Source organism: Lingula anatina, chromosome 7, assembly GCF_051362555.1.
Source record: "Lingula anatina isolate TDL-2025a chromosome 7, LinAna3.0, whole genome shotgun sequence".
In the NCBI taxonomy this organism is placed as follows: Eukaryota; Metazoa; Brachiopoda; class Lingulata; order Lingulida; family Lingulidae; genus Lingula; species Lingula anatina.
Window position 1 is genome coordinate 12303177 of NC_141773.1, and position 14511 is coordinate 12317687.

Below are 14511 nucleotides of genomic sequence, written 5' to 3' on the forward strand. Positions count from 1 at the left end.
GCGAAAGCTTAGTCATGGTGCAAACAAGAAAATATCTTTCCATGAAAAACAGTTAAAATATGGCAATGTATGGTGGCCCCTATTGGATATTTCGACTTTTCGACTTTTAGAGTTTGCGACTTTTAGAGTTTTCGACTTTTCGAGTTTGCGACTTTTCGACTTTTTTCTGCGGACAGCTTTTTGCTGCGGAATTTCTGCACATTTGGCACGCGGAAAGCAAGCAATGGAAAATCTTATTACTAGTTATTATTTCAAAGCAGGATACACAGCAACTGAGATTGCTAAAACTTTAATTGTCACTTGCCCATGGCACCTATGTAAGGTGAGTGTAACTTTCCCTATGATATGGTACTGGAAAGGTTAGTATCCTCACTCATCAAACTTAATTATTGTAACTGATTATGCAAGGGGTCACGTCGGTGCGGGGGAGTATCCGGATGTAGTCTTATGTAATACTAGTTTTCAGTGCTTAATTAAGCCTCGAGGGCTTTGCACATTTATTTATTTGTATTTTATATTGCAAAAAGATGTCATCTTTGCTCCCTCCTTTCTCTCCCCCCCCCTTCATCAAGCTTTTGCATTCTTGCATATTTAAACATTTTATGTTAAAGATATATATTTGCATGTTTTGTATTTATTTAGATTGTTGTACAATGTATACATATTTTCTCATTTCATACTCAGTGAATCCTACTTGAGGAAACGTCTTGTCAAATTGAACTTAAGAAGAAAATCAATTGAAGAGGATTTACCTGAAGTGATTCATGCAATGAGGGTGAGTCTTCTAAAGAGAAACTATATGATTGTAAAATGTTAAATATCCTGCTAACTCATACATGTAGTTAAATTTGAAAACTTCTGCAAGTTTTGGCCTTTATTCTCATTTTGCACCAGGTAGTGCAAAATTCATGTACAAGCACTTCTTACTGGTGATTCTGATATGCTTTGCCTATATCTGAATTGTCAATAGGAGTGCTACATGTAGTGCATGAATTTTGTGCTATGCACCAGGGTGTCTTTGAATGATTCTTTTTTTGCTCATTTTAGTCTTTATAGCATGTTACACTGAGGAATGCCTGTTTTTTTTTCTATGCAAAAATTTGATGTCCGGCTTATGATCTCAGCTTCTGAAATGAATTGACAAACAGTGCAATATACCAGTCATTGAGCCCAATGAACACTCTGTTAATATTATTATGTTTACTAAGTCCAAAATTTAAATTATTTTTTGCTAAATCAGTATCAGGGGGTAACTCTTACTCCACTACAGTGAAGATAGGGTTTATTAAATTAGTAACTCATGTTTTAAGCAACATTTTCAGTTGCCTTACATGTCTTGTTGCAAATACAGTAATGTAGTTTATAAGCTTGGATAATTATAGAAGATGCATTTTACAATTTACTATTCTATAATATTATTTATTACTATTTTACTATTGATTATTTTAATTATAATGGGTTTTATGTAAGAATTAGACTGTTTGTAATCATTGTCTTTATTGTAATCTATTTTTTTTTAAATTTGAGAATGTGGTTTATTATGTAGAATCTTGTGAAAATGAGGTTTAAATGCTTGTTTTTCATGTACTGTCACTAAACATGTGAAAATGGATTTTCATTTTCTGAGGCTGTTTTGCTGTAAAACCTTTGCAGGAAGAACTTGAAGGAACTGGCAGATGTCTTGGTTATCGTGGTATGTGGTCCCGACTGAAGAAAAAGTATGGTCTATCTGTAAAAAGGTACAGAAAACGTTTTTTTTTTTTTTTTTGCACTCAGCTTTGTTATTGTACCACCAGCGTAGGCGCTGGCGTTACACATGGTTTTAGTCCCGTCCGGATCATTCTGCCCTCTCTGCCACCATATTACCGTTACCCCTTCTCCTCCTAGACTACAAGGACCTGCATACCCATCTCTTGGATTTAGGTCACCTATAATCTCAATTCGTTCCATGTTAAATTTGGGCTTTGTCGGTGCTGGGGTCTAGGTGTGGTGCTCATTGCAGTGCACCCTTGTCCAAAAATGGCAAAATTAAATGCTAATTATCTACCATATCGAAGGAATTATGAGAAAAATTTCTACAGACGGCTGACTGAAAGTCATTTATATGTGGAGATTTCAAATATGCCCTTGGATTTGACCTGGAAAATAAAATATAAGGCTTGGCAAGGCAGACAACTTTGGGTCAAAAATGCCATTATTTTATGAAATTTGAACATCAAGAACTTCTGAGCACCTCCCATTTCAAGAATTTCAACCAAAATGACCTTTTCTTTATTTCAATTAATTTTTTTGTTGGAAATTTATGGCACATTATTGTAACTCCAAAATTGTAACATTTAGTCCCTTATATCTCCAAAACTGGCAGAGATAGGTCCATAGTTACTATTGAAGTTGAATAGGAAGTCATATACTGGCAATTTGACTGTGACCTTGAAATTGACCTTTGACCTTCTTTTCACCACGAACTTTGCAACCATTAACTTTGCAACCATTAACTTTGCAACATTTAAGTCCCTTATATCTTTTCATCACGAACTTTGCAACCATTAACTTTGCAACCATTAACTTTGCAACATTTAAGTCCCTTATATCTCCAAAACTGGCAAAGAAATGCCCATAGTTACTATTGAACTTGAATAGGAAGTCATATACTGGCAATCTGTGACCCTAAAATTGACCTTTGACCTACTTTTCACCATAAACTGAACTTTGCAACTTTTATAATGCTTATACTTTCAAAACTGGCAAAGATACACCCATAGTTACTATTGAATTTGACTAGGAAGTCATGCGAGGCAATTTAACTGTGACCTTAAAATTGACCTTTGACTTACTTTTCACCATGAACTGATCTTTGCAAATTTTCATTCCGTTTTATCTCCAAAACTTACAGAGATTGGTGCATAGTTACTATTGAACTTGAATAGGAAGTCATATACTGGCAATCTAAATGTGACCTTTAAATTGACCTTTGACCTACTTTTCATCATGAATTGAACTTTGCAACTTTTTCAGTGCTTATACTTTCAAAACTGGCAAAGATATGCACATAATTACTATTAAATTTGAATAGGAAGTCATATATTGGCTATCTAACTGTGACCTTGAAATTGACCTTTACCTACTTTTTATGAATGGTAAGAAGATTTTGTCTTACAATTTTAATCAAAATCGCTAGGGCAGAAATATGAAATCTGAAATATGAGAGAGCGTCCTTAAAGGGATAATTAAGGGACTCTTCACTTTGGACAAAAAATGAATTTTCCTGGAGTAAACAACAATTTTCCCATACTTACCAATGGTTAATGTATCCATTTTTACATTCAAAGTTAGTCCCTGTTTTTTTCTAAAAAGTTTGTTTTTTGTTTTAATCTCTTAAGATATTATAACAGAGAATAGCCATCAGTGGAGGTCACATGGTCTAAAGACAAGCTCAGATATCAGAATAATAGCTATAACTGCCGTTTTTGTGGTATATCATATTTCTATGAGTTGTTCACAATGTTTTTATTGTGAAATATAGATCTCATATGAAGAGTTATTATCCTTTCAAGGAAACAGCTGAATTGGGCAAAAAAAAGGAAAAAGCACTACCACTAAATGTTCAACAAATAATACCAATCCCTTTAGCTTTATGTGGAGAAGATGGATCCCCCTATGGAGAAGATGGACCCCCCTATAAAAGATATAAGTCTTTATCAAGACATTTTTTTTTTCAATCAAATTACCCACAAGCTTTTAATACAGGGTTCCCTAAAGAAATTGCCTATACTAACATAGTTATTGATGCAATGTTTCAGGTTATAGCACCACCATTACCATTACTTTCAAACAATATGCACAATTTTTTTACAATAGGAATATCTGGGGTAGCGCTAACACTCACCAATTTAGCCAAATGCTAAAATTGGCTTAAATTGGCTAAAGAAAAAGGGCTTGATTTGATGTTTTAGCCAAATTATAACCATTTTGATAACAAATTGACAAAAATGTGGTGATTTGGCTAAGTGAAAAAAATTGCTAGCGCTACCCCAGGATATACTTAAATTATTTAAAGTCAAAGATATTGTGGAAATTCATGTTGTTTTCGATAAACCAGTGGACAAAAATAAATATTATCCTAAACAAGTTGAACATGATAGGAGAGATCAGGGTTGCTTAGGATTAAATGTGGAAGAAATTACTCATGAAACCTCTTTACCAGCAGTCTGGCATGATTCTTTAAGCAATATCTAGATCTAACAAGGGTAAACCAATAGCCTACCTTGGTGATACCTTATTGCAGTTTCACTGTGAACAGTCACACTGAGATATAGGAGTACTAGGTTGTGTGTAGCTGGTAGTTATAATGACATATGCAAGTTAGCTGTCAGTGGTTCTGTTAGGGGGGATGCTTTATTTAGTTCAAATCATGAAGAAGGGGACAGTTTAGTCTGGCTTCACAGTCTGAATAGTTCAGAAAATAATATGATAATCATATCACCAGATACTGATGTACTAGAAATAGGGCTTGGTTTGTATGATAGCAGAGAGTACCTGGGTAAGAACATTTTGATAAAATTAAGTTGTAAGTTGTATGAGGAAATTTATGTTAATGTTAATAGGTTGCATGGTTACATAGTTAATGATCCCGACTTGAGTAGGTTAGATAGGTCAAAGGTGGGTAAATTATGCAGGTTTTGTTTGTATGTTCTGGGTGTGATTATGTTTCGTTTTTTAGGGGATTTGGTAAAAAAACAATCTACTCTGTATTTTATAGGTATGCTGACTTAATATCTGGAAAAATTGCTGTAGTAACTCTTGATGAAGTAGGTGCAGGGAACTACAGAAGTGGACTATTAGCTTTTTACCATTTGTTAGGTTGTCTTTATTTTAGGAAATGCTGCACAGGATAATTTTAATTTCTTAATGAAAGGGTGTATAGTTGTAGGAAGGTAGACCACATGTGGCAACCGTTGTTGGAAGTTGTGTATGTGAAGGGGAGTGTTTAAATAGCTTAGATAATTTATGTAGTGAAGAAATTATAAAAGAAAACAGTGATAGTGAAAATAGTTGTAGTGAAGCAGAACTTAAAAAGCAATTCGAACACGCAAACATAAATAGCTAGGCATGCTTTATTGAAAAGCAATTCGAACACGCAAACATAAATAGCTAGGCATGCTTTATTGTTGACATAATTTTGAATGGCTACAGAATTTGAATGCTTTGGGTTGCACACTTTTAGATTGATATGTCAGTAATAAATGATCCAATCTTGATGTCAAAGCTGATTTCCTTAAAATTTCAGTGGATGTGTCCACATAATTATTTTGGTTTAGAGAATATGAATGCTTTGGGTTGCACACTTTTAGATTGAAATATCAATAATAGATGATTCAATCTAGGTGACAATCTTTGATCATAGGCTTTGATTTGATTTTATTATATTCGTATTTCATTAGGTGTTTCTACAGAATTATTTTGGGTTTGAAAATTTGTTGCTTTGGGTTGCACACTTTTACAAAGATATATCTTCAACAACAAAATTGTATATATTCTTAATGGGGCAAGTCAAATTTCTTTAAAAAATGAACGACATTTTATCAAAATCAAATGGACTAGGTACTTGTTTTTTTCAATGAAAAATCACAGACAATTGTGAATTTTACACATACTGTATTTTTTAATTCATATTTTTTAATTGTAATTTTCTCATTGAGTGGTACAACAAAAATAAGAGTGCCTTACAGTTTTATTCTTTATAATAAAGACACAAATCCTACATGGAAATATATTTTTGAACTGAACTTTGCAAATTTTCTATCCCTTATATCTCGAAAACTGGCAGAGATACGCCCATAGTTACTATTGAACTTGTATAGGAGGTCATATTCTGGAAATCTCACTGAGACCTTGAAGTTGATCTTTGATTTGCTTTTCACCATGATCTGAACTTCTCAATTTTTCAATGAATGCTATTATTTGTCAAGGGTAGAGTTACACACTATTTATAGAACTTTCTTAATTGTCGGAGTAAAATAAAGATTTTATTATTACAGGTGTTTAATCAGTTGAATTTTATTTAGATAAGACAGATTACTAATGTGCTATTTATATTTTTCAGTAAATGAAAAAAGAGACAGGAAGTGAGAGGTCTCCAACAACTTTAATAAAACTCTTAAGTCTTAACCTAACCACACCTTACCAGCTGACTGCCCACATACCTTGTATAAACTATGGATTCTGCTATGGTCTGACAGCTAAGGTATGAAATACAGCCCGTAGTATAGAAATTGCATATATGTAAAGGTGGATGATTAAGAAAGTAGTTTTAATGAGGAAAGTTGCTTTGGAATATAAAACCTTTGAAACATTCAAATGTGAATTTGTGTGAAATAATTTTTAAAATTAGCTTTGTTTCATTTTTCAGATAACAGCATTGCAAGGGCCACATACTGATCAAAAGGACATACAAGGAATGCATACTGTTTGCTGTTAAGAAGAGACAAGAGATGGACATTTTATGTTTTTTTTTGTGTGTGTGTCTGTTGTTTAATTTCAAATGGTTGAATGTCTCATGTGCCTAGATGTTACTGTACAATTATATATTTAGCTAGGGGTATTTTATATGCTAAAATTATGTCTGCATATATTAGTGTGTTGCCATTGTCTGGTGGCAGCGTGGATTTTTTGCTTTTTTATTGCCAAAGATAAAGCCTGATTTAAATAAAGATGGAAAGTGACATCAGTGCAATTTAAATTCAACTGATTAAAAATGATTTAATACTAGCATCTCATCTGCTGAGAACATCAAGGTTATTGTAATGTTACTGTAGAATTAAAATAGTATTTAGCTGCTGTAAAATTAAAATAGTATTTAGCTGAGGGGTACACTCCCATCTAGACAGATAAATTTTAACTAGAAAAACTTGATTTAAGATACATCTGCTAGAAGCTACTATTATGATACGATTTTTAAAAATTTTAAATTTAAATTAAATGTTGAAATTGATACAAGCATTTAAGAAGTGGTTGCATGCCTGAAATGTGCAATAAATTCTTTTGTTTTATGGGCATAATGGTCTAAATGCCCATTTTGTTGCTAATAAATTACCACATATATATATATACATGTGCATAGTTGTTTTTTCTTTCATTATAGATTTTCTTAAATAAAAATATACTTGCCATAATTGTTAAAAAGTTGACATAAGACAAAATAAGTTATAAGTAATTAATAAGTAATAATGAAAAGTAATATCGGAGTTTTTTTTTTTCATTTTTCATTATTATTTTTTATACAAACGTCGTATATGTTTCTTGTCTTCCATATGTATTCTCAAAACAAGAAGTACATTTTAACTATCAGTTGCTCTTGTCTTGATAAACAAATAACACTGACATCTGACGGCTAGTATCACGATGCCAGTTTTCCGACTGGTAAAAAAGTTGCCAGGTTAGATTTTAATGAAACTTGATAGTCAATTTTCTCATGCGAAAAGCCACCTTCCATTGACGTGAATAAGTTGCACAGTTTCTGTGACATGAGATATCTAAAAATGTTAGTGTTGCTATGGCCAAAAAGTGACCAGTTGGCTGACTTCGTCGAGATCTACCTTGCTTCTTACTTCTGAATATCTTCCTACGCGCAGCCAGTGTATGACTGGTAAAAAAGTCGAAAACTCGAAAAGTCAAAAACTCTAAAAGTCGCAAACTCGAAAAGTCGAAAACTCTAAAAGTCGCAAACTCGAAAAGTCGAAAACTCTAAAAGTCGCAAACTCTAAAAGTCGAAAAGTCGAAATATCCAATAGGGGCCACCATAGCAATGTGTTTTTCAACAGCAGAATTAATTTTAATTTTTGAGTTAATCGATTGTTTATTTGTACCCCACCCAGTCCGAGAAGGGTCCAGGGTCGCACTGCAGGATAATTATCTTATCTGGGTCTTGATCGGGGAAGAGTAAGGGCATAACCAACTAAATAATGACCCACAGATCAAAGGACTGGTATTTCAGATAGAAGACTCATGACCATTAACAACTGCCTTTATTTTTCCTTGACTTATGTATAAATATCTGTAGGATAGGCCGGTGTAATTCCCCTTTCTTTCTGTTAGTTAATCAGTGTTCTTCTTACTGCGGCACTTGCTAACTTTGAGAGGAATTTTCAGTTGTGGCTCTTTCGGTTCTTGAGACATTTAGTTTTTTAATTGTACAGTCAGTTTGTATATTCTGAGTCTGGGGGACTTAATTCAGTTGTGAGTTCCGTTCTAGGTGAGAGGATTATTGGCATATTATCTTTGTAATTATAAACGCTGAGTTCCAAGTTTTTTCCATTAATTTACACTCAATTTATCAAACGGTCCTTCGCTAAAAAAAATTCAGGTTGAAACAACCATTAACATTTTAAAAGAGCACGCTGAAAAAGAGATTTCTGTTCTGGGCGACAGTGGTTTTATTCATCTCTGTTGACGTAATGTCAAGAGTGTCAAGTACAGGAACAAGGTATAAAAAGGACCTTGGGTGTTATGGCAGTGCAGCGGTTCCCTCTCCACAGATTCATTATGATCATTTTTCTTCTGCAGAGAATCGTGTCAAGAATTTGCCAGAGATACCCTTTACCAGGATCCCAGATATTATAGGCAATTAAAGTTTCAAAAAGCCAGGGTACCCTCTACCAGGGCCACATATTTACTTTTCACGAGATATTCACAGACATGCTCTTAGACCCCATTTCCAGAGATTAGATCGATCTACTTTAGATCGACCTAACTCCCTGGGGGTTCACGCTAAATAGCTGTCAGCCGAGCGGACACGAAAGTTATTTACCCCCTTACAGCTTGTAGTAGGTGGGACGGACATTTAAGCCGGATTATCTGACAGTAATCTAGTGAGACTCCCCGCGGAGATAGATCGATCTAAAAGCTCTGGGAAAACAGCCTTAGATAAATAGACGGTCATTTGGTTCTCTGGTGTATGGAAAATGTGCTTATAATATCTGCCACCCTGGTAAGCCAGAGACATGTCCGTGAATAAGTAGTGAAAAATCAATCCGTGGTACTGGTTCAGCGGTAACAGCAGGTTATGCCACGTGCAGGAGAACACGCTTGAGCTGCAGTGATATCTACGGAGCGTAGGTTTATTTACACTAGAGTATGCAGCTGAGCATTGAGGACCATTAATTAAATTTACAGTCGGTGACCACACGCTGCAATCTTCTGACTTTCGAGTGCCTTAATAATGGTCCCTTAATAATGACCGTCTCTTCCTAGCAACAGTTCTGATACACATGGCGATATTGTAGGAGTTGAGTTGAAAATGGAGCTATATCTCAGTTAAGGATCCTTTATTTACAAAATGCTCAAGTGATTCCAAGAAATTGACCACTGCCCTTTATTAAATTCATTTTATTAAATTGATCCTAGGTGTTTTGTTCTACTGAATTGTTAAATCTCATGAAGTGGGCTATTCAGTAATAGAAAAACAAGGCAGTTTGCCAAGATCCAGAGTTTGGTCTCTTCTTAAAATGCCGTCAAAGATGGCTAAATCACAAAAGCTAGTTTTACAATGCCGTTATGAAGTGTGACAGTGAGTCACCTGTCATCCTGAAATTTGTCACGAGAAGAGAACCTCTAGCTAAAGACGACCGAGAGACAGGGAGAAAGACGACAGATGGTCATCCAAGACATCAATCCTTCACAGCGCGTGCAGGGATCTCTGGGCAGTCTGGGGGAAAACTCCGCCTGGGTCCCACCATTTAGACGCACGGCTTTTTAGGTTCCTTGCCTCCGGCCAGGACGTGGCTAGTTCGCAGGGAAGGAATCAAGCAGCTGTTGATCATGTCGAAAAATTTCTACGTGTTGTTTGCGTCCTCCAAAAATCGCACGATGAACGTGCTCTTCACGCACGAACACTCACGTTTTCCCCGTTGTTTTTGGCCGTAGACCACACGTAGCAGCCCGTACATTCGGTTGGGACCTAGGCTTTAGTCTGTGTGCGCGAGAGAAGGACACCCGTTTGCGATTAAAGCAAATTTCATTTTTCTTGTCATGAAAATAGCTGACACCCCTGTGACAGTATTGCACTAAGGGTTCAGTTGTCCATATGTGCAATGAAAATATCCGTATGATAAAATAAGTTGAAAATAATTTCATTTCAGTTGCACTGATTCACTCTAGCGTATTGTTTCTGTTGCACTAGCTGGCTGTGTTTTGATTCTTGATAATATTGACAAGATTTATCTTGACTTGTGAAGATTGTGGTTTTGAAAAATAGAATGTTTTTTGTTTGAACAAATGTGAATGTTGAAAGTTTTTTGATTGACGTATAGTGTCGTCTGATAAGACGCAGAAGCAAGCATTTGCTGCATAAGATTTAAAAAACATGAATAACATACAAATAATATGACTGTTTATGAAAATTAGTTCAGTGTTTATGCAACAAAATTTAAGAGAACAAAAGTTCTAACAGTAATTTTTTTTAGAAGTTATTTTAAAATGCCGGTGTTTAGAGTCAGTTAAAAATAAACAGTAGTCGAAAGTTGAGAGAAAGGCAGTCAGAGAATAACTGTTTTTTTTTTATAAACTTATTATTAAGTTTGTAAAAGATTGTGTATCCTCAGAAGCAGAGGAAATAGAAGCGAAAATTTGTAGTTGCACAGAGACAGGCGTTCATTCATGAGAAGCCTGACAATAACGATTAAACTTGCAGCGACAGAATTGGGACACTGTTTGAGTATTTTTTACAGAAAAAAAGACAAATTATTGTATAAATAGAAGTCTTTTTTATTCAGGATAAGAATAAAATATCACAAAGGAGACTATAAGCATTACACGTATCACATCGTATGCTGATTTCTATTTCATAACAAAAAACTGATATTTACTAATGGATGCTTGCCACTTGTTATTGGGTAGATATTATTCCATCACTTTCTTATCTTTGCGGACCTTAGGGCCCACCAGTATTTCTGAAGCATTTTATCCAGTTCATAGACCATGTATGGACCATAAATGGCTACAGTCAATCTAAGACAAAGGTATAGCCCTACCTTACTCTGTACAAGGCCTATCATTACAAAGAACAGGACTATAGCCATATTCATGACATGGCTATAGCCTTATAAATATATCGTGACTTTCTATAGCCACATTAAATATAAGGCTACAACTATACTGATAACATGGCTATAGCCACACATATTACAAAGATATGCCCTGCCCTGCTGAGTCTAAGAGCAAGACAAGCTTTACATCTAGACCAAGGCTAAAACCTTCACTGGTACACAGCCTTAAAACATTTATTTAATCCCACACCTGCCCAATATTTCAGAATCACCTACTTGTAGTTCAGATCCCTTTGTCTTGTTAATTAATCTTCATTTTTTTTTTGGCAAAAAAAGGCTGTAACAAAATTATTCACAAACAAAACATGGAAAAATTACATGAAAGCATGCATAATCATCAAAATAACTATTTTCAAAACAATGAAATATAACAACTGCGTGTGAAACAAGGGTAACAATGGGCAACTAACAACAAAGTTATATGCAAAAAAAAAAAAAAAAAAATTGTCATGGCAAGACTATGACCCAATTTCCATACCTAGAATGATCTAGCAGGATCGACCTATCTCAGAGGAGATTCTCACTCAATTGCATTCAGATTACGCTGCTTAGATGTCTGACATGCCTACTGCAGCTGCTAAACAATAGTTTCTTACCCCTTAACAGCTTCAGAAGGCATGCCAGACATCAGAGCCACTTACCCTGAATGTAATATAGTGAGAGACCCCGTGGAGATGGGTCGATCCAGCTAGATCAATCTAAGTATGGGAATTGATTCTATGAAACTATTACTATAACCCCTTTCTCTTCAGGTTGTCCTACTGTGTTTAGTCAAGGTATATTTTAGACTGGGCACAGGTTTAACTGGGCTTACTTGTTTATCATCATTAACATGTAGACAAATGTTATTCCATTAATAGGCTGTCTGATGATGTAAGTTTGGCCAATTTCATGCCACAAGTTTCCCTGTCTGAACAGTCCTTAAAAAGCAGCACGGTTTCGACTAAAGATCAATAATTATCTTTGCCCCCCCCCTCCCCGAAATTAGCCAATAACATCTGTTATTCAATTGTACCATTCTAAATTGGATAATATTAAATCAAAGTACATATGGTTATATAGTACTAGAGATAAATGATATTGATTCATTGTCTCCAGACTCATAGGGAATGCTTCAATTATATTCTATAACATATCATAGTAATTTATTGACTCATCCTTTAATACTTCTGTACAAAGCTGGGATGATTCAGTAAAAAGCATGCAGAAAGAACCTGTTGGAAAATAGGAGGTGGATCAACCACAATGAGATCACACACATGGTTTTGGCATGAGTAAAAAAAATGAAACAAATGTTTCTTGGCATCATCTTAATTTTTTTGTGCTGTCCGACTTATGTGTATTTGAGTTCATAAATGAAAGAAGACGAAGGAAAAAAAAAGCCTGAACATAAACATTTTTAACACCACGCTCTCTTTCTGTGGCCCTTACTGGAGCAAGCTGAAAAATGGCTTTCTCCTCATTTCCAAATGTTCACCTCAAAATTTAAATTTTGGGCTTGGGATGCACTTTGACCACTTATAAAGGGTGTAACATATCCTTCAGGCATGCAAGTAGACTGTTTAAAAAATAGGAAGATTTTAGTCAACAAAAATTCCCTTTTAAATTATAGAGATACCATTAAATTACTACCAGCTGATCAACAGACCTACAATCCTTTGAAACATTTTTCTTGCCTTGAAACTATAAGGATTTCAATAGCAAAGATACCATGGAATTAGAGCCTTGTTATTTTGAATGCAAGAATGAGCAACATGTTTTCAGAAAAAGCTACAAAATGCTTGACCCAATAGATATGAATAAGTGCAAATAGCCTGGAGTACACTACAATACAGGTGTGAATTTAAATATGCAGTGCCATCTATAGTCTAAATTATGAACCTAATCAGGCAGATGTGAATGCAATAAAATCTCTGTACATTGCTAATGCAACTACCAACGTTTACCAATATGTACAACATCACCAAAACCAGTCTGAATGATATATGGATCCAAACGCTCTTAGTCACTTGATCAATCAGGCATTTCATGCCAGGTCACATGACCAATCATGTGACCTCATGTTCAGCCATGTGACCACAAATCGAATGTCACAATGTAACTACATGGTGGGTAAAGACGCGACAAAGCATGCATAAAATCGATCTTCCTGATTATCCTGACTATCCTGATTATCCTGACCAACAAAGTGAGTGTAACATTTTTATGCTGTAGCTCTGAGTGCTGATAATTTCTCTATGCTGCTCGGGAAAGTATACAAAGTATATGAAAACTTCTGTAGGTACCCACAATACCAATTTTTACGAGATCCTGTATGACAGCAAGAGGGAGCACATCAAAATTGCCTTCATTTGTCTTTCACACACTACACTTATTCCATGCCTTGACCTAATATGGCATACTTACATACAGCTATGATATAGTTTGTTTTCCTATAAGAGTATATCATATATACAGATCTATATACAACCATACTTCTACATGACCTCTCCTGTAACCTTAACAAACCATAACAATTTCATATATACAATAACTTTATGACTTGGAGTCCTATCCCATCTTAAAACAGTCACTGGGTAACTGGTGAGCTAATTCCAAGGTCAAAGGTCATAGTTGCACCCAAACCCACCGATTTGATCACTTTCGTAAAGGAGTTTTTTTTTTCACAACCTAACTCTCATGACAGTCATTAATACCAGTTTAATGACTGTATCATGTAGCTGAGAGTAAAAGCATAAACTATTGATTTTAGAAGTGATGCTGATATGGATTTAAACCATCAACCTGACTGCTTTTAATCATAACACAACAATGTCATATTGAAAAAAAATCCAGATATGTTCTATTAAATCCAATAAGCAAATTCTTCCCTAATAACAAACATCAGTTCTTAGTGTGACTATGCAAGTGACATGGGAATGGGACGGACACTGTCTAGACTTTCTCGTTACCCACATCTTTATCAGCTGCCACTGACCCTTGGTCACTGCCCTGTCCTGGTAAACCAGACCCTGGCTGGTCACTCATCTGCCCCTGGTCCAGGTCCTGCCCAGACTGACCACTCGCTCCAGCCATTTTACTTCCTGAGGCACAGGACAGTGTGGTCACTGTTGAAGATGATGTGGACGCTGTAGCTGTGGCTGTTGTTGTTGGTACTGTTACTGCTGATGGAGAAGCGCTGTCTGTGCTGTTAGTGGTGGTGGGCACCTCGCTGGGGGTGGTGGGTAGGCCATCGGGGAGGACGTTGGCCATCATTTTCTGGCGCACCTCTCTGATCTTAAGCTGGAGGCATACCTTTTCAAACATCAGTAAAATTTGTTATTTATTCAACATTTTGAATATTGTATATAAAAATATAAATAAAAATAAAAATTGAAAAAAAAAGAATAGTAAACTGAGCTCTAAATGA

At 35.4% G+C, this 14511-nt stretch overlaps 1 protein-coding gene and 1 long non-coding RNA gene across 2 annotated transcripts in view; one reads left to right on the forward strand and one right to left on the reverse strand.

Annotated features, from left to right (window-relative positions):
- The first annotated feature begins 71 nt into the window (after positions 1 to 71).
- Positions 72 to 7111, forward strand: LOC147760761 (uncharacterized). The gene is made up of 5 exons (XR_015335484.1): positions 72 to 322; positions 685 to 775; positions 1654 to 1739; positions 6104 to 6244; positions 6410 to 7111. It is a non-coding gene; the product is annotated as an uncharacterized LOC147760761 (long non-coding RNA).
- Positions 7112 to 10737: 3626 nt separating this feature from the next.
- The window catches only part of LOC106175029 (protein capicua homolog), a 34000-nt gene continuing 30226 nt past the window's right edge, over positions 10738 to 14511 (reverse strand). Inside the window, exon 23 of the mRNA XM_087016963.1 lies at positions 10738 to 14396. Within this exon, the coding sequence (XP_086873089.1) occupies positions 14037 to 14396 (360 nt within the window). The 3' untranslated portion in view covers positions 10738 to 14036. The remainder of the gene's footprint in view (positions 14397 to 14511) is intronic.